The sequence below is a fragment of the Brassica napus genome, chromosome C3, assembly GCF_020379485.1.
Source record: "Brassica napus cultivar Da-Ae chromosome C3, Da-Ae, whole genome shotgun sequence".
Lineage (NCBI taxonomy): Eukaryota > Viridiplantae > Streptophyta > Magnoliopsida > Brassicales > Brassicaceae > Brassica > Brassica napus.
Window position 1 is genome coordinate 54,349,520 of NC_063446.1, and position 26,159 is coordinate 54,375,678.

Sequence of the window (26,159 nt, forward strand, 5' to 3'; positions counted from 1 at the left end):
TGAGAGGAATAGAGGCACAAGAGAAGAATTGATGTGCGTTGTGTGTCGTTATCAATTGGTTTGATCACATGCACAAGGGGAGAGTTCCTTAAGTTTTGAACCTACTCACAACTAATTTAGAAATAAATTAAATCTAACATCCCTTATAATTTGGTTAATATAATTGGTTATACATTATTTATCCCAAAACACTAGCCTTATAATAACAATTAAGTGTTTCGCCCGTTTATGCAAGCATAAGTTTTTTTTTTATAATTACTTATTAATACATGCATTAATAATTTAAAACTATATTTATAAAATTGTTATTTATTTCTTATTGGAAAATTCTTACTTATTATAAATGTTTTATTAAGAGATATTTTTCAGATAACAACAATATATGAGAATTATTTTTTATCGTAAAGTATTTTTTTTTATAGATTTTGGATGATTTTTGTTATTATTAATTAAATCACTTGTCCACTTAAAATAAATTTTGAATTCATTTGATATTTTTTGCTAATTAAATATTTTAAAGTTACATATGAAAGAAAAAGACAGACGAAAGCACAAAGCAATTTATTTCTGAGCAATTGCCGAAAGCCATTTAATGAGTCTAAGGATTCTAAGAATTACAAGCAAGGGCTGTTTGTATTTCGCTAATTGAGTCAATAAAACCTTAGTTATGAGTGACGTTGTTTAATGCATGATTATCATAAGGATTATTGTCACGAAAATTGATTAATCTAGTTGAATGAGAACTAGACCTATGAACTTGTTAATTGTTTGAGTTAGGATCTTAGATTGAATTTTGATTACCCTATATCAATTACATTTGCCCATGGATCCATCTTTGTCATTTGATTGAAAGATTGATTCTTGTTCTTGAGTGTTTGAATCTGAGATAATCTTGTTTATTCTTGTTAGGGTCTTAGTTGGGTTACTAAAACTCTACTCATATTTGCTTAATATTAAAACATGGTTGGCATTCTCATTGCTTGAAGTTATTCTAGATTGGATTGACACCTTCTTACTGCAACAATATTGTGCTTGCAATATAAAGAATTAAAATTTTTGCACGTCAAATATTGGCACCGTTGCCATTCTAAGATTGATCTTGACATTGAGATTTAGTCATGTCATTGCTTGAGACTAAGTCTTAATTTCCGTTTTTGATTACTAACTCTCTTTCTTACTCTTTTTATCAGTCTTAGGTGCATGAACTTAAGAAGTGAGGGCCTACAAACTACGAATGAATATCAAGGCATTGGAAAGAGAGCTTGCAAGACAGAAGAGAGAAAGAACGACATGCTAAGTTAAATCTTTTGGGGTTTGAGAAGGAACATCAATAATGTAAATGTGATATCTTTCTTATTAACAAATGATGTGTTACAAGAGGAATATATACAGAGCCGTAGAGAGCTCTAGGTATTGGTAAATACAGAAACTTCCTAAACAAGACATAGAGGATATTGACGTATTAATGAGATGAATCTCATGTATCCTTAACATGTCCCCTCAAGATGGAGGGGTTGTGATCACTCCAATCTTGTTACATAGTTCCTGAAAGCGACTGCGTGGTAGTGGTTTGGTGAGTGCATCAGCCAACTGGTCTCGAGTGTTGACATGGGAGACGCGAAGCATTCCATGCTGAATTTGACCTCGGATGAAATGGTAGTCAAGAGCTACATGCTTCATTCTTGAATGAAACACCGGGTTATGGCAAAGAAACGTAGCACCAAGGTTGTCGCAGTAGATAACGTGTGGGGAGGAAATATCAATGCCGAGCTCGGTAAGAAGGTTGCAGATCCACCTGATCTCTGCAGAAGTGTTTGCAACAGAGCGGTATTCTGCCTCAGTGCTTAACCAAGCAACACCAGACTGCTTCTTTGATGACCATGATACTGGTGTCCTACCGAGGTACACAATATGTGCGTTAGTAGACACATAATCGTCTGAATCGCCGGCCCAATCAGCATCACTGAAGGCATGGAGACGTAGCGGGTTGTTCGCTGAGAAGTAGAGGCCATGTTCTGGCGTAGACTGCAAGTATCTCAAGATCCTTTTCGCAGCCTGCCAATGAGCATCAGTGGGACAATGCATAAACTGCGAGAGCCGGTTGACCGCATATGCGATATCCGGACGTGTGAACTGCAGGTATTGCAGGCTCCCAAAGAGTTTCCGAAAAGGAGTGGGGTCAGAGAGAGCAGCACCGCTGGTGAGTGTGAGCTTCGGAGAGGAGGCCATAGGCGTACTGACAGGTTTCACATCGTTTATGTTAAATTGTTGCAGGACGTCAAGAATGTACCTACGTTGACACAAGTGGAGTCCTTTAGCAGTACGATGAGCTTCAATTCCTAGAAAGTAATTTAGATCCTCCGCATCCTTAACAGAGAAACGATCAGCGAGAAGTTTGAGAACCCGTGTGATAGCTGGTTTGCTGTTTCCTGTTATCAGAATGTCATCGACATAAACAAGGAGATAGACAACTTCGTTACCATTGCGAAGAACAAACATAGACGTATCTGCCAACGAGTTCTTGAATCCCAGTGTGAGGAGAAAGGTTTTGAGCTCCATGTACCAGGCACGCGGAGCCTGCTTAAGGCCATAAACCACTTTCTTTAGTCGAAAAACGTGAGACGGTTTGTGGGGATCAACGAATCCCGGAGGTTGCTCCATGTATACTTCTTCAGACAGAGTCCCTTGAAGAAAAGCGTTGTTCACATCGAGTTGCTGAATTGGCCAGGAGCAAACCACAACAATGTCGAGGATGATACGGATCGTTGTGGACTTTATCACTGTACTGAATGTAATCGTGTAGTCACGCCCGTATTGTTGATTGTAGCCTTTAGCCACCAGACGTGATTTGCAGGTGCGATGCACACCATTGGGCCAGAACTTGTTCTTGTAAATCCAACGACACCCAACAATGTTCTGGTGAGGTTTGTGAGCTACGAGTTCAAAGGTTTGATTTCGAGCAAAAGCATCCATCTCCGTTGACATCGAGCTTCTCCACCGTTTATCTGATAGCGCTTGATTCACAGTTCAGGGTTCAGGTGGGTAGTTATGGGTAAGTTTTACGGAGAGGTTTAGTTTGGATTTTGGTTTGGTGATGTTGTTTTTCCTTCGAGTGGTCATCGGGTGATGGTTAGTGGGTTGGTCGGTGGTCGTTTGCAGTGGCAAGGAGGAAGACTATGATTCGGTTGGTGGTCGGGTTTCTATGTTTGAGTGTGGGTTTGAATTGGATGGGCCAGGACTCGGTTGTTGTTGGGCCATGGGATTATGGTTTTTTTGGGTTGGAGAAACAGGAATGGGCTGGGCCGTAGGAGAAGGTTGTTGGGCTTGTGAGGAAGCAGTTGGGCTTGTCAGATCGGCCTGTGTAGTGGCGTTGTTGTTTCTCTCCGTTGTCTCTTCTGCTGTCGTTTCCGATGAAGAATCTTGCTCCGGTGTCCCTGACATGGCCAAGGTGAGTCGACGAATGGCGGATTGATTGGGATAGAGGTATGGGGCTGATAGTTTGGTGATGGGTGGGAGGCAGGAGAAGGAGGAGCTGACGGAGTTTTGGAGGTGAAAGGGAAGACTTGTTCATCAAAGGTGACATGCCGGGAGGTGTAGATTCGGCCTGAGCTTCGCTGTAAGCAAAGGTACGCACTCTGGGTTAAAGAGTAGCCTCGGAACACACATGGGGTTGAACGATTCTCCAGTTTGTGGTTGGTATAAGGTCGAAGCCAGGGAAAGCAGAGGCAACCAAATACTTTGAGTTTATCGTAATCTGGGGTGGCGCCAAAGAGTTTGTGGAATGGAGAAGTCATGTTGAGCACGGGTGTTGGGAGGCGATTGATTAGGTAGACGGAGGCTGCGAAGGCGTAAGTCCAATAGGTGTTTGGCATGCCGGCGTGGTCAAGAGGGTGAGGCCTGTTTCAACGATGTGTCTGTGCTTCCGTTCTGAGACACCATTGTGCCCAGGTGTGTGAGGAGGGGAGGTGAGGTGGGATATTCCAGCAGTGGAGAGGAGAGATTTGAGAGCTATATACTCGCCACCGTTGTCGGTGTACAACGTCTTGATTTTGCAGTTGAATTTGTTTTCAACCAAGGCCTTAAAGGAGGTGAATATGTCCCGCACTTGAGACTTGAACTTCATCGGGTACAGCCACGAGTATCTCGTGTAGTGATCGACAAAGATAACATAATACTTGTAGTTGTCGATAGAAGTAACGGGTGAGGTCCATACATCCGTGAAGATGATTTGTAAAGGTTTTGTGGAGAATATAGAGGTTTGAGAAAATGGTAATTTGTGGGTTTTATTAATTGAGCAGTCTGAGCACAAAGATGGCAAAGACGAAGTTGCAAATGGTATAGAGAAACCAGAAACAACAGATTTTAAAACTGAAGCAGAGGGATGGCCTAAACGGTTGTGCCAGTCTTTGAGAGTTGGTTTGGGTTTGGTGGTGGCGAAGAAGGAATGAAGGGTGGTTGGAGAGACTGGCCATTCGTATAACTCATCCTTGGTTTTGCCGTGGAGCAACGGGACACCCGAGTATAGATCCTTCACCTGAAAAGAAGCGGGAAAGAATTCAACAGAAACTTTATTAGCATTACACAGGCGATAGACGGAGATGAGATTTTTGTGGATATGAGGAACACAAAGAACATTATTTAAGGTAATTGGTTTTGAGGAAGAAGGCAGGGAAAGTGAACCAGTATGTGTTATCGGCAGTGGAGAGCCATCGCCAATAAGCACCGCGTCGTTGCCATTGTACGGCTGATGAAGAGCCAAGTTGTCAAGGTCACTTGTCATGTGATGTGTAGCACCACTGTCCATGAGCCAAGAGTGTGTTCGATGATTAGACCCGAGAGCCAAGTTGGCACGAGGTTGCCACAGTGGGTAGTTGTTGGTGGAGGCGTTAGAGCTAGCAACGTGTGAGCCAAGCTGAGGACATCTTTGGGCGATATGACCTTGAACCCGACACAGTTGACACCTGCCTTGATATCCGCCTTGATAGTCCCCATGAGAGCCACCTTGAGAACCTTTTGCGAACTTCTTGTTGTTGTTGTTGCGAGAAGGTTGGTAGTTGCGATTCCAGGACTGGCGCTGTTGTTGATTGTTGCGTCCTTAGATGCTGAGTTGAAGCAACATTGGCGGTAACGGGAATAGCAGCGGCATCGGAGCTGAGCATGAGTAGCTTAGCTTTCTTGTTGAGTAGCTTCTCGTGAACCTCAGTGACAGAGGGTGTGACATCACGACCCTCGAGTTGATCTACAACTTGTTTGTAATCGTCATTGAGACCACCTAGAATGTACTCAATTTGGTCTTCATGTTCGATGGGCTTGCCTAGGAGCGCCATCTGATCAAAGCGTGTTGTGAGTCCCTGTACATACTCATCAATGGTTTTAGTACCTTTGGACCAGTTCTTTACTTGTAGCTTGAGTTGTTGTATGTGGCCTCTGGTTGGTTTGGCATAAGTTGTGGCAAGAGTACTCCAGATGTCAACAACCGTTTTGGCTGTTGAGACAATGGGTTGAACCGTCGGGGAGATTGCACCGATGATGCCACTGAAGATGAGACGATCTTGACGCTTCCAAGTTGTGAATTCTGGATTTGTTGTAGTGACGCCATCGTTTGTTATCGTAGCAGGAGGAGGCGGTGTTGTTCCATCGAGATGACCAGACAGATTGTATCCATCGAGTAGAGCTTGGATCTGAATGCTCCACATAAGATAGTTGCTAGCAGACAACTTGGTAACATTAGACATGTTTACGTTGAGAATCGATTTGGATCCGATTTCAACTGTTTCAGCCGACACAGAGGATAAAGACATGGTGGTGATGGAGAGATAGGGAGACGGTCAAGAACAGAGAAGAAGAAGCGAGAAGAAAAAGAAGAAATGAGGCTTGCGGCTATTGAGAGAGTAGGGTTTTAACCTGCTCTGATACCATGTAAATGTGATATCTTTCTTATTAATAAATGATGTGTTACAAGAGGAATATATACAGAGCCGTAGAAAGCTCTAGGTATTGGTAAATACAGAAACTTCCTAAACAAGACATAGAGGATATTGACGTATTAATGAGATGAATCTCATGTATCCTTAACAAATAACACCAATGAAGAAGTTAATTGATCTAATGTTCATGAAAGAAACAGCTAGGGAGCTAACCACAACATTCACCGCGCAATGCTCAGGTCATTGAAACCATGTCAGCACCAGCATCTTTTGATTTAGAAGGAAACCCTTCTCATTCACGTCATCTATGATAACAAGATAACCACACATATACACTAACACAAAACAAAATAACATGTTGCAACTAAAGCTCCAAGATTTTAGGACAAGGACTGAAATTTTATGATGAAATTGTTGACGTTTTGCGATCACTTACACATCTAAAAAATAAGGCACGCATCGAGTCCGTGAATCATGCAGTATTGCATTAACAGCTGCAATGTTAATATCATCATTATAATTTATAAATATATGTAGATCATGTTAGTACGTTTCATAATAATGGTCACTTTAGTTTTTTTCTTTTCAAAATAAGTGTCATTCTACAATTCCAATATAACTTTGTACATTAAATTTTTTTTTACCCTTTTAAATAATCAATAAAATTTTATTTCAGGAGAAATTACCAAAAGTGACTCAAAACTTGATTTTGAATACAAAAGTGTATCCCAAATTCAATCAAATGCAAAAGTAACCCAAAAATTTAGTGAAATTACAACAACATCCTTATGACCAAATAAAAAATATGTATTGAATTTTACTATTATAACCCTCCGCGTGAGAAGACTTACAAAGAAGTCTTCTGAGAAGACTTTCAGTAGATTTTTAAAATAATTTAAAATTTTTATAATAAATATTTTGATAGGAAAAAAATTTAAATCATGTAATAATAAACATTTATAAATGATATAAATTTAGTTTTACTAAATTGAATTATTTTCATCATAGATGAGTGAATGCAAATTAACTCATGATAGTCTTTGGTTTAGGGTTTGGTAACATATGTTATAGTATTGTTGGTATTTTTAGGGTTTTTTTGACCTATATGTATTTAGTGACTATCTAATGACTTGATTTAAACACTTTCTAAGTATCTTAAAAGTTTAAAGAAATGTTTTTGCTTAGTTATTTGATTATAGGGTCTGAAAGACTCACAAAAGACTTCTTTGGAAGTCTTCTGACACATCCCGCCTAACACTACAAGAAAACAAAAAATTAGCGACGAAATGTAACGAAGAAAATAAGTCCTCATAAATGTACGTCTTATTTACGAGAACCTTACGAGGAAAAAACAAATCAACGCAATTTCGTCATAAACTAACGACAATAAAATTTCGTCATAAACTAACGACAATAAAATTTCGTCGTTAAAACGATGCAACTTAATGTGGTTTTTACGAGGAAAACATATGTCGTCGTAAAGTGGATGTAAATATAACAAGAAATCTACGACGAAATATTTTATGTCTATTTAGCGTCGACATCTCGAGTGCACCAACTTTTTAGTTTTAAACACGTTTTTTGTTTGGGCTACCTAACTATATTTCCTCGTAAATTCCTAGTAAAATTTCACCCACCAGTTTCGAAAACTTCCTATAAATATGACGTTTGTGTTTCATTTGAAGCACACCAAATTGAAAGAAAAAAACTATAAAACATGAGAGAAAAAAAAATGTCGGGTGATCGAAATATATTCGAATTGTGGAGGTGGATGTATCACAGAGATACTAACGGCAAAGTGACGAAAGAATATCTCGAAAGGCTGGAGACATTTATGCATTAAGTATATTCTACACCGCTCGCTCATGAAAGCGGTAAGATGTTCTGTCCTTATCGGAAATGCAACAATTCAAAATTGGATACTCGTGAAAATGTATGGAAGCATGATATCTTGCACATTTGCATTATTTTAACTCTTCATTCTTGCATGTTTTGATCATTTAGATTAGGGATTATGCATTTTAGTTTCCTTTTTGCATTGCATAAGTCTTTATCAGGTGTTGGAGTGTCCATTGGAGTTCTTGGAGTTACTTGTAAGCATTTGGGATCAAAAAGGGAGTGGAAAATGTTGTTTGAGCGAGTAGATCACCAGAGCGGGTTACGGGAGCGACCTACGACCCCCGCTCCAGACAAAACGAAGACAACGCGACCTCTTGCACCGGTGTGAGGCACCCGCTCCGAGCTCAACCTTTCGTCGACAACTTTTGAGAAGTGGAGCGACCTGGTGGAGAGACGTCATGAACCCGCACGCGATTTGAAGACGTGAAGATGGCATTTAGAGCGACGTCCCGCAGCGGGGTGACTAACCCGCTCCAGATGTGGAAAGACCTGGTGGAGTGACGTCATGAACCCGCGCGCGATTTGAAGACGTGAAGCAAACATATTGGGGCGACGTTCCGGAGCGAGGTGACTAACCCGCTCCAGATGGGGAGCGACCTGGCGGAGCGACCTACTGTACCCGCGGCGTGTCTTTTCTTATGATCGAAAATTTATGTTTTATTTGGGCCTTTCAGGTTGTTGACCAATCCCATTAGGTTTTAGAGGTCATATAAATACTCTCTAAACCTAATGTTACGATCTTATCTTATTTTCTATCTAATCACAAATAACTTTTAGGTGAAAGATCTAATCTTGATCATTATCTTTTGGAATTGCTTAGTTATATTGATCACTAATCATGATTAAGACCAAATCATTATTGATTCTTGGGTTTATCATGAAGATTAGTGGGTAATCAGCTTTGGATTCATGGGTTAGAGAGACTAAGGGTGATTAAGCTAGATCTAAGGTGTTTTAGTATAGATCCATCTTGTTCCTTGCTAGTAGAGTGCTTTATTGCAATTTTAGAGTTGACCTCTCTAAAGTTGAGCTCTAGGCATTTCATACCCGAAAGGTGTTTGATGAAATGTCTGAACCAACTCTCCTAAGCTTTTAACATTCTTTACCAAATAAATTTGTTGTTAAAGGTGTTAAGATGGCTATGAGACTTGATATTAATGATTGCTTAGATAATATTCAATCAAAGAAATTTGATGCTTGAGTTATCTTAGTGAATGAGCATTCATCTAGAGATAAAGTTTGTTTAGGATTGTGTCTAGGTCTAAGGTTGACAGATTGATTGAAAGGTACCACCTTTAGATTGAAACTTGATCACCCAAGGTCAATTCCCTTAGCCCATGAGTTCTTCTTTATCTATTTGTTTGAAAGTTGCTGTTAAGTTGTTCTTGAAACTTGTTAGATTGATTGAATTGCCTCATCTTATTGATTGCATTTAGCTTAATTGAAAACTTGTATTCTCTTTGATTCAAAACTCTTAGAAATAGATTGACATCCTAATTACTATAATGATTTGATTATTGGACCCTTGAAAAGTCCATTTCAAAGCATTTAATAAATAGAGGTTTCACGCCACATTACTATATCTGGTTTCAACATGGAGAATGTTATGATTATGTGAATGAAGCTAGTAGTAGTAATAGCAATTTTTAGGATGAACCGGTTGATCATTTGCATAATGAACATAGTTTCAATCAGGAGGTGCAGATGGTAGATCATGATAGAGTTCATGATATGGTAGCTAATGCATTTGTAGCTCATGATGAAGTTGAAGAACCTAACTTAGATGCAAAAAAGTTTTATGAAATGTTAGATGCTGCGAATCAGCCACTTTACAGTGGTTGTAGAGAAGGTTTCACTAAATTGCCGTTGGCTGCTAGAATGATGAATATTAAAACTGATCACAATCTACCTGAAAGTTGCATGGATGCATGGGCAGACTTGTTTAAAGAGTATGTGCCAGAAGACAATGTGTCAGCTGATTCTTTTTATGAGATTCAGAAACTGGTTTATAGTCTCGGGTTGCCTTTGGAGATGATAGACGTTTGCATCGACAATTGCATGATCTACTGGGGAGATGATGAAAAGTTAGAAGAATGTCGATTCTGCATGAAGCCACGTTTCAAACCGCAAGGACGAGGATGTAATAGGGTACCGTACCAAAGGATGTGATACCTACCAGTTACAAACAGATTGAAAAGATTGTACCAATCTGAGCAGACTGCAGGAGGGATGAGATGGCATGCCGAGCATACTCAGACGGAAGGTGAGAAGAATCATCCATCAGATGCAAGAGCCTGAAAATATTTTAACAAAGTATATCCAGAATTCACTAGCAATGGCCGAAATGTGTATCTTGGATTATGCACAGAAGGATTTAGTCCATTTGGAATGTCAGGGAGACAATATTCATCGTGGCCAGTATTTCTTACGCCATACAACCTGCCACCGGAGATGTGCATGCAACAGAAGTTTCTATTCTTGACCATATTAATGCTTGGTCCAAAACATCCAAAAAAAGGTCTCTGAATGTTTTTCTACAACCACTGATAAAAGAGTTGGAAGATTTATGGTCAACAGGGGTGAAGACGTATGATTGCTCCACGAAGACGAATTTTACGATGCGAGCGATGCTTCTGTGGACCATAAGTGATTTTCATGCCTATGGGATGTTATCTGGATGGACTACACATGGGAGATTGTCTTGTCCATATTGTAATGGAATGACAGATGCGTTTCAACTGAAGAATGGTAGGAAGACAAGTTTGTTCGATTGTCACTGTCAGTTTCTTCCCATTACCCATCCGTACCGAAGAAACAAGAAATTCTTTAGGCACAAAAGGGTTGTGAGAGACACTCCTCCTCCATATTTAACCGAAGAAGAAATTGAAGCGAAAATCGATTACTACGGAGCTAACGAAACAGTTCGTTGTGGTGGTAATTGGCATGTTCCCGATAATATGTTTGATTTTTACGGAGTTCAGCACAACTGGCACAAGAAGAGTATATTTTGGGAGTTGCCATATTGAAAGGATCTTCTTTTGCGCCACAACCTCGATGTGATGCATATAGAGAAGAATTTTTTTGAAAACATCATAAATACAATATTGAATGTCCCAGGTAAGACAAAAAGACAGCAAAAAATCGAGGTTGGACTTGCCTGATATTTGCTCAAGAAGCGGGTTACATATAAAAAGCAATGGACAAGTTCTCGTTCCGTTATTCGATGTGATATTTTCTCAAGAAGCGGGTTACATACAAAAAGCAATGGACAAGTTCCCGTTTCGATATTCAGATTGTCTTCCGAACAAAAGTTGGTGTTGTTCAACTGGGTGGCATCAGAAGTGAAGTTTCCCGATGGGTATGTTTCAAATCTCTCTAGATGTGTTGAAAAGGGTCGAAAGTTCTCCGGGATGAAGAGTCATGATTTTCATGTCCAACAAATGTATATGAAGCACTTGCAGGTAATATATTAATTACGCATTAATTTCTTTGTTGCTCTGTAATATACACGCATAAATAATATGACTAATAATGTGTTTAATTGGAATATTGAAGGCATTTGAGCATTTTTCAGGGATATGAGCACACACATTCTTAGAGGATGTCGCAGAACAACTTCATGAGAACATTCTCATCTTCTTGTGCAACTTGGAGAAGATCTTTCCTCCGGCATTCTTTGACGTCATGGAGCATCTAGCTATCCACCTCCCGTATGAGGCATTTCTTCGTGGACCAGTACATTACGGATGGATGTATCAGTATGAGTGGACCATGAAATATTTGAAGGGAAAAGCAAAAAACCTCGCCAAAGTTGAAGGTTCTATAATTGCTGGAAGTTTGACAGAAGAAACATCTCACTTCACATCGTACTACTTTGCACCAAAAGTACGTACCTAGAAAAGAGCTCCAAGAAAATACGACGATGGTGGTTTCGCGCCAACATATGCAGTTGCTGGTGTTCCAGACATCTTTTGCCAGATAGGGCGATTCGGTGAAAAATTGAAAGAGGTTTGGTGGTCAAATGATGAAGATGTCCATAGTGCACACAATATATTCTACTCCTTTGCGAGGATCCATTGATGCGTTATTTTGAAAGGTAACATATATTGAAACTTCTAAACACATATATGTATAAATTATATAATTTTCAAATGATTAATTAATAGAAAATATGATTTTACAGCCTATTTATTTCTCAAGTCGAAGAAACAATCTCAGATATATCCAAAAGTGAAGTAGACAAAAGGAAAGATCACCACTTTATTAAGTGGTTGAAGGGTCAGGTATTAACCCAATTTTGTAAGTTGGCATATGATATGTATTCGCCGTTAGTATGATTAATTAATTTTAACATTCTCTTTATTTTTGCAGGTTGATTATGACGATCCAGATTACCCCTCATGGTTTCATGAATTAATTCAAGGTCCAGTTGCAAAGGTCACCACATCACCGATTTATTTCACACGAGGCTTTATTTTTCATACAATTGAGTATGGTAGACAGCGGACGACAAGTAATAATGGAATATTTGTGAAAGGCGAAACAGATTTCTACGGGATCTTGAAGGAGATTATTGAAGTGGAATTCCCAGGGTTATTGAAGCTGAGATGTGTCCTCTTCAAATGTGACTGTTTCGAACCCGTCGTCAACCGAGGTGTTCCATTTAACAAATATGGTGTAGTTGATGTCAATGGTGGACGAAGGTACAACAAATTCGAGCCTTTCATATTAGCTTCGCAAGCAGACCAAGTCAGCTTCCTTTCATACCCTCGGATGAGAGAATCATGAATCAATTGGTTTGCCATTGTCAAAGTCACAACTCGTGGACGAATAATCCGTGGAGAAGAACAACTATTGCAAGAAGAACACATCAATGAAGTCGAGGAATCTGAACAACAAACTGATGACATCCTTCTTATAGATCCGCATAATCGTGAGTACGAAGATCTTCCCGACGATATGACGAACGAAGCTGTTGAAGACGAGTTTAATGAAAATGATGATGTTTCTAGTGATGACGAGAATATCAATGATGTATCCGAATGATGATGTAATTTTCTTAAATATGATTTATTTTAGAGTTAATGGATGTGTTTAGTTTGTTTAATCATGAAAATTAAATTATATAATTTGATTTTGTGTAACTCAATTGGGGGTTTGGGGTTTAGAAAGAAGTGATTGAGTGATAGATGAAGTTAAGGAATTTGGGGTTTGAGGTTTGGGGTTTTGGGTGATAGGGATTTGCATAACTTCCTCGTAAAATTGTTGTACAAAAACACAGGCCTTGTTATTTCCTCGTAAAAGAAAACACGGGCCTTGTTATTTCCTCGTAATGTTACGACGATTTTACGACGAAACTGAAAACACGGGCCTTGCTAATTCGTCGTAAAGAAAAACACGGGCCTTGTTAATTCCTCGTAATATTACGACGATTTGACGACTAAATTGAAAACACATGCCTTGTTATTTCCTCGTTAATTTACGAGGATTTAATACGACGACTACTTCTATAAATAAGCACACCCCTCCCACTCTAAACTTGCGCACAAAAAAAAACTAAACAATAGTTTAAAAAAAAATCAAAAAACCAGAAGGGAGTGCACTGTCACCAGAACAGTTCTGATCAGTTTCAAATCTATTTTGAATTGATAACAACTGTTCTTGTGCAGGTGTCTTCCTTCAGGTTTTTTTTTTGAAAATTGAAAATCTTTTCGTCGTAAAATACACGTAAACAGATATCGTCGTAAAAGAAAACACGAGCTTTGTTATTTCCTCGCAAATACCTTGTAAAAAAAACACGGGCCTTGCTAATTCCCTTAAATTTATTTGGGCTTTACGACGAAACGTAAAAAAAAAGAAAACGCGGGCCTTTCTAATTCCTTGTAAAATTGCCATAACTTCACTAGGTTTTTAGGACAATATATAAGTTTATATATACCCGAACCACATCACTTCCCATTTCGTAGTCAATTACTCTCCTCCTTCGAGCAAGGTACTCTCCTCTCTACTTCCTCTCTAATTTATAGCTTAGGTGGTTAGTTTAGGGTAATTAGTTTAGGTGGTTAGTGTAGGGAATTTGTAGATAGGTTTATGGAATTTTTTGATAATATAGGATGATGATTTTTAAATGTTAATTAATAATCTATATATTTAAATTTTAATATGGTTAATAATGACAATTAATTTTTTTTCCAGATTGTTCGAAAGAACAAGAAGCGTACACAGCATTAGAGTCAGATGTTTGGTGAGCCTGGTACTCGTACAGACTCATCATCTTCTTCAGCTCCCAGTTCTTCGTTTCCGGAGATTGTCCCCGACTCTCAGTCTTCTCAGAGAGTCTCTCAGACGACTCCTTTTGGTGCACCACCGGTTCAGCCACTGGTTCCTCGGTTTGATGTGCCACCCCCGCATCATGATCATGTTTCTGAGGAGGCACCTCCTCCACTGGCGCCGGACAAGATTCATCCCGATTTTCTGGTGCCGCCGAGTGCTCCTTATGCTATGTACACCGTTGAGGACCTTCTCGCTCAACCAGGCATATGAGGTTTATCACTCTTAGACCCCGACCGACCGGACGGAACTTTGTGGTACGTTACATTTTTATTGTGCAATTGTTTTATAACAAAAAATAATTTAAACACTTTTTTTTTGGTTTTTTCAGGTTTGGGGTTGACGGTTCTGTCGCTCGGAACGTAACCGAAGTGATCAAAGGCTACTTCCTTCACGCTCATCCGAACTGGAAATTGACGCCGATCTACATCAGAAAGACGTGGCTCAAAATGTTTGCCGTAAGTTACTCTATTAATCTATTTTTTATTGTTATGAATTATTAGTTTTAAACTAATTACTAATCTAATTTTTTTACAGCAAAAATATCATTGGTCCATAGGGGTGAACGAGAGGGTGAATAAAGTGTTTGAAGGGAAGACGAAAAAACGATTGCTGGACACGGTATCCAACTGGAAGGATGATTGGATCTTGAAGAGTTATGAGCAGGGAAACCCGCCGAGCTCACCAAGGATGTGTGGGATGGCCTCATCCATTATTGGAACCCGCCATCGTCCATTAAAGTCTCTAACAGTTGCTCTGCCTCCCGTCTGATGAATGATGAGCATGGCAACGGGCCGATGCTTTACACCACGGGTCAAAAACCCCACGCCGGTGTCTGTATGGAGATGGTAAATATTTTAATTACTTTTTTTTAATACATATATTCTAACTTCCTAAATTATTTTAGGCCAAAGAGACGGGAGAACTCCCATCTCTTAAGGATCTTTATGAGAGGACCCACAAGAACAAGCCTGAGAAATTTGTTGATCCTAGGTCCGAGCAAATCTACAACGAGGGTGGTTGCTCGAATTGAAGACCGCCAAATCCAGCTGACCCAGCAGTCTCCCGATGAAATACCGGTCACATTATCCACATCTGAAGTGGATCAGATTTACGAGGAGGTAAATTTTTTTAAAGCTTTAATTATTATTATTCATTTAATCTAATTTTTAATTACTAACGTTATTTTTTTTTAAGGTTGTCCCTAAGAAAAATGAACGTACATTGGGGAATGGTTCCGTCAACGATGTCCCAAAAGCGACATCGTCTTATGGTCAGAGACGGGCTGATGAAATCACTGAGCTGTATTCCGAGTTGAACTCGACGAGGTCTGCGTTTACAGCTCGTATGACTTCATTCGAGGGCATTCTAGACGTTCTGGCGTCTGGAAATCCTCAGGTGGAGGCCATGTTGGCACAGATGCGGACACAAAATCCCATTCCAGAGCCATCTCACAATGAAGAAGATGTGAAGATGAGGAGTCAGAAGTTCTTCGATGCACTCTGCCCCTCCAACAACCCTTAGCTTTTTTTTCTTCTTCTTTTATTATGTATTAAAAAGTTGAAACTTAAATATTTATAAAATATTTTCATTTTTATTTATATTTTTTATATTTTTTTAGAATTTTGAAATTAATTTGAAAATAAATTTGATTTTATTTTTGTTTTTGTAAAAAATAAAGAATCAAAGTAAATTCGTAGCTAATTTACGTCTAATTAACGAGGAAACTGAAAATTATTAACGAGAAAACGACGACGAAACTGAGCGTCTACTTCACAAGGAAATTATTTACGTGTACTTTACGAGAATAAATTTTTTACGTGTACTTTACGAGGAATAAATTACGTGCTTTTTACGAGGAAATGATTTACGTGTTCTTTACGACGAATAAGTTTACGTGTCTTTTACGAGAAAATATTTAACGTGTCTTTTACGAGGAAATGTGTTACGTGGCTTTTACGAGGAAATGTTTGACCCCACTTTACGACGAAACGTTTCCTCGTAAAGTTACGACGAATTAGCGAAGAAATATGCGTTACGAAAAACGTTTAACGACGAAATGTGTTTCGTAGTCAATTCCTCGTAAACCCTATTTTACTACGAAATAACTACGAAAACTGTCGTCGTTATAATTGCGTTTTCTGTTAGTGTAAATTTTAGAATAATTTAGGTTTTCCGCCTAAATCGAAGTCTTACAGAAGTCTTGTAGGGGAAGTCTTCTCATGTAGTAGATCTTTAAAGTAATTAATAAATTTTATAAAAAAATATTTTGAAAGAGAAAAAAATTGAAATCATGTATTAATAAACATTTCTAAATGATGGAAATTTAGTTTTACTAAGATTGAATTATTTTTAACATAGATGAGTGAATGTAGATTGAGTCATGATAGCCTTTGTGTGTTTCCTCCTCGTGATGGATTGTCAGTTTCAAAATTGGTGCATAGGTCATCAGGAGTCCAAGCGTCCGAGTTCAGTGGAGGTGGGTCCTCTTGTTTCTTCTCTTCCTATGGAAGGAGTATCTTCTCCTCCTACGGAAGGACTATCTTCTCCTTGGGTCCTCTTGTACTATTTTAATATTTTCACCTATAAATACTGATACATATCAAATTTATGTAAATGTAAAAAGTAAACAAAGATGGTATAAGAAAACAAAATTGTTCGAACAAAAATAAATAAAGATCAAAAGTTGTCACCAATTCATTGAAAGGTTGTATTTTGTTTAAGATATAATACCATATTAATAAAACGTTATTCATGATTTGGTAACTTTTTGTGCAAGTTGCAATAGATCAGTGTTTTTATAAGAGCTGATGGCGAGTGATCTAATCATGCATGCGCAAACTGAATTTTTAGGTATAAGTGAATAATTCTTGGGTTTGAGTCTGGTTTTTGATTGATGAAAAATATTTGTCTATAATTATATTTTGTATGTTTGTGTAGCTACTGATGGAACCAATAACTATTTGTATGATCAATTATGGAAGTTGTGTGCTGGTCCTCTGTTTGATCCTCAGAAAATTGGAGAAGAAGTATATTATTTTCCTCAAGGACATATAGAGCAGGCAATAACTTTGTTTTTCAAAATTATTATATACTTTCACATGTGTTTTGATTTTCACAACTTACTAAAAATTTGATGGTATTACCAGCTAGTTACATCTATAAACGACGAACTATGTCAACTAAAACCAGTTTTTAATATTCCTTCAAAAATTCGCTGCAATGTTTTTAGTATCAAGCGTAAGGTATGTTTCATTGATTATTTATGTTTCCTATTTAATGAATTCACATGAGCTATATCGACTTGATGTAAATGATATTGCTTTGGGTTCATTCTTATGTATGGTCTTAGGTAGAGACTACTACAGATGAAATTTATGCAGAAATTTCTTTGTTGCCGGATACGTCTGTGTGTTGCAAAATAAGATTTTATTAATTTAATAACATATTTACAGGTCTTCTTAATAACAATTTTTATTAATATTATGGGTTTTTATTTTTAGGAAGTTGAATGTGAAAATACAAAACATTAAATGTTTTACTAAGGTCTTAAGTGCTTCTGATACGAGTAAAAAAGGTGGTTTTGTTTTAAATAAAAGACATGCCATTGAATGTCTTCCTTCGCTGGTATTAACACTGACTTACATTGAATCAAATTTTAAATTTCTATATAACATTTTGTATCAAATATTTTTAGGATACGTCTCACCTAACGCTAAGTCAAGAGATAAATGCTATAGATATTCATGGTCATGAATGGAAATTTAGACACGCTTCAAAAGGTAACAAATTTTTATTAATCTCAAAATCTGCAAGTAGTGATTACTGATATTTATTTTCTTACAAACAAGGACACCACAAAGACATCTTTTCACATCTGGTTGGAACGAGTTTGTAAAAGCAAAAAAATTGGTTGTTGGGGACTCCTTCGTATTCCTTCTGTATATTTTTTTCATTTTACTCCTAATTTGATTCTTGAAATTTGTATTTTAAATATCTTTTTTATCATAGAGGACATAATGGAGAATCACGAGTTGGAATCAGAAAAGCAGGTCATCATCAACGAGAGAACATACCATCATCTGTAATTTCAAAGGAGAGTATGCACCATGGTGTAGTTGCTACTGCATTGAATGCTATTAAAAGCAAATGTATGTTCGTTGTCTTCTATAAGCCAAGGTAAAGAAAAACATTTTGTTACTGAATGAAACATTATGAAAATAGTTTATTCAACAAGTTATACACTTTTATTTATTATTGATGCGATGATATCATGTCGACCTGATCAGGTCGAGCCAATTCGTTGTCAACATCGATAAATTTATAGATGGAGTGAATAAGAAATTTAGTATAGGCTCTAGATTTTTGATGAAGTTTGAAGGGAAGGATTTTAATAAAATAAGATAAATCTTGAACATTTATTTTACCTTTTCAAAATAGTGTTACTAACACAAATGATTTGACTACACTAGATACTATGGAACAATATTAAAAGTGAGAGATTTCTCCACTCATTGGAAGGATTCAGAGTGGCGATGTTTAGAAGTAAGATAAGACTCGTTTTACTTTAACTATATTTTTGTTAGAATATACTTTTTAAAAAGTAATAAACAATATCCACTAACTTTATTTTATAGGTACAATGGGATGAAGTTGCAACAATTCCAAGACCTGATAAGGGATCTCCATCGAGCCTTTAACACATTCATCAGACATTCTAAAATCAGGTTTTCTAAAACATAAACGTCAACGCGAAATACATGAGTTTGGTAAGTTAATGTTGCTCAATAAGTTAAAACTTCTTTGTGAATTATTTATCATTATATTTCTTCTTGTAGGTTCAAATATGTGGGTTCCTACATTGACCCAAGGCCAAGAAGTTGGACATTCAAGCATACAATCTTCAATGAGCTACTCATTCCCTACTACCATGTCAAACCAAACTACAATGAGCAAATGGTTCAAGCAATGAAAGAAACGTCAACCACCACTGCAACTACTAGCTACAGACTGTTTGGAGTTGATCTGAAAATTCCCGCGAAAACAAAGGATAGCATAGAACCAATTAACTCATATAAAAAATTTAAGATTTCTAAAATCTTTGAAGAAGAAAAGGTTGATCACATCCAAACTAGAAGTCATACTAAGGTATGAAATATATCACCATCTTCTTTTTTTTTTACTTATTAGTCAAGTTTAAACTTTTTATTAGGTACAACTAAAGCATGGGTTCATAAAAAGACATGTGTGTGTGTGCGCGCGCGCGCATCCATAACTTTATTCTCATATTAGAATTTAAATAAAATTTGAATATTTTTAATAGATTTAGATGACTATAAAGTTCTTATTCTTTTGATATGGTTATTGATCAGGTTCGTATGGAAGGGGTCGTGGAAAGAACTGTGAATTTATCTATTTTTGATGGATACAATCAACTGATTGATGAACTCGAAAGACTCTTTGATATCAAAGGCAAGTTGCATATGCACAATCAATGGAAAATAGTTTTCATAAATGCTGATGGAGATATGATTCTTCTTGGAGACGACCCGTGGCTGTAAGTTTTTTGCTTTCTATTTTTTTCTTATTACTTTAGAAATTTAATAAGTATATTTATCTTTATGTAGAAAATTTTGCAATACGGCAAAGGAAATATTCATATGTTCAAAAAACGATGCCAAGATAGGTGATGCAGATAACAAATTCTCCGAAGGTGACCCAACAGTAACAACAACAATCTTACCACCAGATGTCAACAACAATTAATTAAAGAGAGCTTTGATTTTAGAAAGTAAAAGTTACTTATTTTATAATATATTAAGATAAGACTTGGGAATGTGTGTAACTTAAAACTCAAAAGTGGAGTATATATTATGGAGTTTCTTGGCATTTGATGATTGATGTTTTATCTGGCGGTTGAAGTTTCTTAAATGAAACAAAAATCTTTTGTTTTTGTTTTTTTTCTTAAATATTTTGTTGACATGTTAAGTATTATGTGTGTTCTCTTACCCACGTGTGCTTGAAGATATAATTTTACACACAAATTGTTCAAAGAGAGGAAGCTTAAGAAACAGTGGGAAGCCAGAAATTTTTTATTTAGAACAATTTTTATTACACTTTTTTCGTTAGATATCTCTCTCAACGCACCAATTTTATGTTAATAAAGAATTTTCTCTCTCCTCGGTAAAAGGTGACTCTTAAGAGGATTATGGTTTGGTCGCCACCTACCGAAGGTGTGTCCTCTCGCCACCATTGAGAAATCTCTAAGATGGTAGGAGGAAGTGCATCCTCTCATCTCTATCCCTTCCCCCCTCTTCAGATTTCTCTCATGTTAATGCTGCCCTTTGTGTGTTTCCTCCTCGTGATGGATTGTCAGTTTCAAAATTGGTGCATAGGTCATCAGGAGTTCGAGCGTCCGAGTTCAGTGGAGGTGGGTCCTCTTGTTTCTTCTCCTCCTACGGAAGGAGTATCTTCTCCTCCTACGGAAGGAGTATCTTCTCCTTGGGTTTCTCTTTTGGTATCTAAGAAAGTCAGCTGTGACGCTACCATCAGTAACTTTCCTGTAGAACCATATACCTCAGCTCCGCCTGGAGTTGCTTCGGCTCAACCTCAGCTCCTACTAGAGTTCCTCCCAATGAATCGCAAATTGGAGTCGATTCTTCTGGTGGTAAACCAACATTTAAGACATCTGCTGCGAAGCCGATGGCTTCTATTGCTCTTAGAATTTTGAGGTATTCTGAAGTAATCAATGAATCATTATTATTGGAGGAAATTGGGACTCCTTCTCAGCATATCTCGGGGGGCCATTTCGTTCAATCTCTGATGAAAATTTAGAGGAAGCAAAGGAAGAGTTTCGAGACATTTTGTTTGCAAGGTTTCATGGTGAAGCTCCGGATATAGGCAGGAATATTGACATTTTTAATGTCATTTGGAGTCGCCCAGGTACGATAATATTTTTCCATCTTCTTCTACTCATAGTTAGTAGCCTATGAACTCAAGCTCAAGTGTTAGCGAGAAGTGTTTGGATCATAGTGAGAATTACAATATACCTAGCACCATGGTCCCCTGAGTTCTCACCAGAGGACCACAAATAACCTCAATTGTGGTGTAAGTGGAGCTTAGAGGGGTATCTTATATCCTCTTCAATAAGTCTAAATCCACTCGCCACAGCAGCTGGACAACCAGTTTCTTTTGCACCTGAGACTAAAATAAATAGATAAACTTTGAGGTTTCTATTATGTGGGTTCGTTTGGATCTCCAATCGAGCTACCAAAGAGGATCGTCTTTGGTTTTTCAAACTGACGAAAGGTGGATATCTTTGTTGCCCAGCCATGGCTCCCGAGGAAATGTGATTATTGTAGTAAAATTGGAAAATGTGACTAGGAGATGCTCTGCTAAACCTCTCGACTCAGCTCGACAGACTAGGACTTCAAGGATGTCAAAAAGCAAAGATAAAAGTTTCAAGAGGCAGTCGAGGTCAGGAAGGTCTGCAAGGAAGTCAACAACTGAAAAAGACTCTAGTGCATCCTGAAGTGGCAATTGAGCAATCTTAGATGATGCTGGACTGGAAATAGATAAAGAGCTAGAAGAAACAAGTTATGAAGCTGCTATTTATAGTGATAAAATCGCAGAGGGTGGATATATTTCTTCTGCTTCAGAAGCTATTGGGGTCAAAATCGGTCATTTCGAGATCAGCGGCCAAGATTACGTTAGATCAATAAAGGAAAATCCACTAAATTCTAAGGGCCGGAAATGCTGAGATAACTAATCCAACAAAGGAAAATCCACCTCTTAATCGAATGGTGGCCCCACCTCAAGCCACCTCTTAATCCACATTTTTAGCATGACGATTTAAAGCTAAAACAATCACATGCATGAGCACAGATCGAAAATCATGGATGGTGATTCCAAATTGGAATGCTTCGAGGCACCAAGTGAAAGAAAATGAAGTAATTGATTTATCTATGCGGTCAACATGCTAATCCATGATGGCTTACGATCCAACTGCTTGGATTAGACTTGTGAGACCCACAATTTCTTAGACAAATTGCTTATCCAGATTGACCCTGTGATGGACCTATATGGACCGGACCAACGAACCACGAGTTGGATTGACAACTCTAGATATCAACTTAAATAAACTTAGATGTGGCATACATTGTTAGATGTTATTTTATATAACTCAGTATTACGGACTTGGTGAGCTTTGAAATAACTTCATTTGTATTATCTACTAACTAGATTAACAATTGTTCGGTTTGAAAGGTTAATTGTTGTTTGACATTACTAGGACACACTCAGTAGAGTCTACTAAGTATATTACCATGTAATAAGATTGGTCCATTCAAATAAGTTAAATGCTATATTGATAGATACACACAGTCAAACTTTATTTATACTGGTACAGTGTTTTACCACATCTAACCAAACATGTAAAAGTTAACAATGCCTAATTTGTAGCATCTAATCAGACATGAATTAGTCAACGGTAACTTACTTCGTAGAAGCTAAACAAGTAATGATCAGTTAACTACAACTATTTCATATTTTTTTTATCAGAAAAGCAAATAACGATTTCGTAGTTACTGATTAGCTATCTTGGCGTTTAGTGTGTAAACGCCAATTACTCTTGATACAATACGCATAACAAACTAACAGGTCCAATGCTTATTACTATTCAACATGCTATTTCTTGTTTTAAGGAAAATTGCTCTGATCCACAGTGAGAATCGTAAAATGTCAAAGCTTCTTTATCTTAAGGTAAAGGTAAAAAAAAAAAAAAGAGACCAACAAAACAAAACCAGGACTTGTTAGTAAAAAAGTTCATTTAAAAATCCAGACTTCGAGTTTTATAATCCACAAATAAATGAAATGATCACACACGCCTAACTATGCGTATCTAGGCCAACACATATGAATGTACCTTCTTTATAGACCGACTCTCCTAGGATATCAAATGAGATGAAGATTTGCAAAGCATCAAACTTAAGAGAACACTCTACTCTTAGCTATCCTCTTGGCTTCGGCTTCAGTCATATATCGAACTCCATTCTCACGTAACCACTTCTCGCCTCTGCTCAGACCCTCCTTTACTTGCTTCTCTTTCATCTTCAGAAGTGTTAGCCCCTCGCTTAGTTTAGGGAAGAACCCTTCCGGTCTAACACACCACCCCCTGAAAACCCCATATAGAACCTCCATGTCCTCTCTAAACCTTTCGACTCCATCATCAGAAAACTTCACATTCGCCATCAAGATGCTGTTGAAGAACAGCTTGTCTATCTCTGAGGCTAGACTCCTCCACATAGCTGTAAAGTCTGCTTTGTTTAGATTTTCTTGTATTATCGACGTTTTGCCTTGTAAGTAGTCTAGAGCCCCGACTAGTGCCCTCGACACCGTCCACTCTTTGTCTCTCTTCTCCTGCCATTGCTTTCTGTTTTTAATGTACTCTCGAGTCCGAGCATCAAGGCCTCTGAAGACCACCACAGACAACTTGTTAATCCACTCTAGCCTGAACTTCTCCAGCTTCTCAAACTCTTCTCCGAAAATACCTTCAGAAGGTTCTGTAAAGTTCTCCTGTCCCGGAGCTTCCTGTGGATTGTCCTGTCCACTTCCCATTTCGAGGAAAAAGACATCCTCACACCACTCATCCAAGACTGATTCAATATAGTGACCAGCATTGATAGAGTTTGAGACCTTGATTAGATCGTTATTTTCGGTTAAAGCAGTTAGTCCTTCAGCCTCTTGGCACCTGAGAAGGAGGCAATCCAAGAACTTCTGGATTGTTGACGAGGCTGCCAGTCTCAGGAAGCTTGCCCTCAAGTAAATGGCAGGCACTGATTTAGATCGTTCTATGATTGATGACAAGTGCTGCAGAAGGATGCTGGAAACAATTGGTGGTCTGTAAACGTTTGAAGTGGAGATGAGTTCGTCTTGCACCTTCACCGTCCAGTTTCTATCATTATCCATCTCTGCCTTTAACTTGACGAGCCTCTCATCTAGCTCTATCTCTGCCCATATATCGAGCCAATCAGGTCTGTCACAGAAAACTGAAAGAGAGGAGATTCTCAGAAGATTCCCATCTTCTTGAAGCGAAAGTATTCCTGACTGAGATACCAGAGACTGAGCTCGCTTATCAAAAGAGATCATCAGGTCAATGAGATGGAGCCACGAAACCTTAGCCTCAGAACTAAGATCAGGTTCGTTTAGCTGACCAACATATGTAGGGAATATCTCTTTCACCAAGTACAAAGACAATGAGCTCACCATAGCCGAAACCCACTCTTCTCTGCAACTGTACCCAGCTAGCTTTGCTTTATCAACAAGCGGTTGTAGTAACTCATCCATGGAGTCCACATAATCCCTTGTGATTTTATACACAAGTGCAAAAATGAATTCAGGCTTCTCGCTCCATTTTGCAAAATGTCGCTGAGATGCAACAGTCAGAGGGTTAACGAGCTCTTCAATAGCCCAGAGTGGCTGGTGGAAAAGAACATTTTCACCCTTATGGCTCCCAAGCTGCCGCGACTTTCTTTGCAGCTGCAGACCCTGCAAGCTACACAGAGCATGGAAGTTTCCACAGTACTGACTTTTGAGGTTCCCTTCCATGTTGAAAAGCGGATTTTGGATATCATCAGACTTAGAATCAAGGCTCGATGAAGTTAAGTTAGAAAGCTGAGGTGGCCATCCAAGAGAAGTAAGCAACGCTCTGTAATCAGCGATCGCTTGAGGTCTCAGCATCGCTAAAGCTCTATCCACTCTATGATCAACTGCAGAAACAAGACGTCCCCAGCGAGGATGCCTCTTTGCAACTAAACTCAGTATCTCTTCTGTCTTTTGAAGTGTTTTGATAGCGTGTAGACGCACTTCCTGAGGTCAGTAGCATTTACAACATTACACACTACATAAAGAAACTAAACTTTTATACAGAAGAATCTGGCTGAAGACAGAGTACGTACTTCAAAACCACTGGACCGAGATGTTGGCAAGTTTTTATTCAAAGAAGACATGACAGCATCCTCTATATCACCAACTAAAGTATCTAGCTTTAGTGCAGTCTCTGAAAAATAAGAGAAACATCTTGAAAGACTAAAAGTGACAAAGAAGGAACACCAAAAAGGAAAAAAAAAACTTTACCAGCATAAGCCCGCACAGACTCAACTTGTGCTACTTCTTTAGCCAGTGATGGAAGCTCCTCCCCAGCTACATGCTCCCTCGTCTCCTCCTCCCCCTTTCCGCCATCTGAATGAATAAGACAGACAAAAGACTCAAACTTTGGCAGAGATCTAATTGACTACAACATTTCTCGTGATGAGATCATACGAACCTGACGCGGAGCGAGACGAAGAGAGATCAGCTAATTTGGCATTGACTCCGATGAGTAGACCGCCGATGCGATCGGAGAACGAAGCGTAAGAAGCTAAACCGGACTCGAGCTGGCGGTTCAGCCCGGCTAATCTCTGATCCAATTCGAAAATCTCGGTTTCCAATTCCGAGACCAGAGCGGGTGATTGGGAGAGATCCGCGGCGTCTCTGAACCTGTCATCGAGGAAGCTAAAGACTGAAGCGGAGAAGCTCGAGACCTGAGGAAGTGGCTTGATCGCGTCCATTCGCGGTTCGCATTGAGAGGTATGAGAATTTCGTTAGAAGAGGATACTGAGTCAATGTCTCGGAGTCGTCACGAGTTGAGCCGGGCTACTCGGATGAATGGGCCTTCTTAGTTGGCCCATCTTGGTTGCTTTTTTATAATAGATGCCCATCTAAGTTTATGTGAACGTTACAATAACACTCGGAAGTGTGCAGTTAGCGTGAAATTGATGGAGCTGGAACACTCATTCGGAAAATGGAAACTGATTGGTTGGTTCACTACCGAGAAGTTTTGAATTGTTCTCAAGTAGGAATTATCATACCCAGGCAGAAGGGAGATTAGTCTTCCAAAAAAAAAGTAAAGAAGCAGACCAAGATCATAATCATCTCAATTTTACAAGAGAATTATTAAGATAGAAA

General features: G+C 38.4%; 1 protein-coding gene across 1 annotated transcript; it reads right to left on the reverse strand.

Moving 5' to 3' along the window:
- Positions 1 to 22,963: 22,963 nt before the first annotated feature.
- Positions 22,964 to 25,811, reverse strand: LOC106347605 (RINT1-like protein MAG2). The gene is made up of 4 exons (XM_013787180.3): positions 25,480 to 25,811; positions 25,290 to 25,394; positions 25,112 to 25,212; positions 22,964 to 25,022 (listed from the first exon to the last, which is right to left on the reverse strand). The coding sequence occupies exons 1-4, from the start codon at positions 25,760 to 25,762 to the stop codon at positions 23,142 to 23,144; spliced, it is 2,370 nt and encodes a 789-aa protein (XP_013642634.2). The 5' UTR covers positions 25,763 to 25,811; the 3' UTR covers positions 22,964 to 23,141.
- Between the last annotated feature and the right edge of the window lie 348 nt (positions 25,812 to 26,159).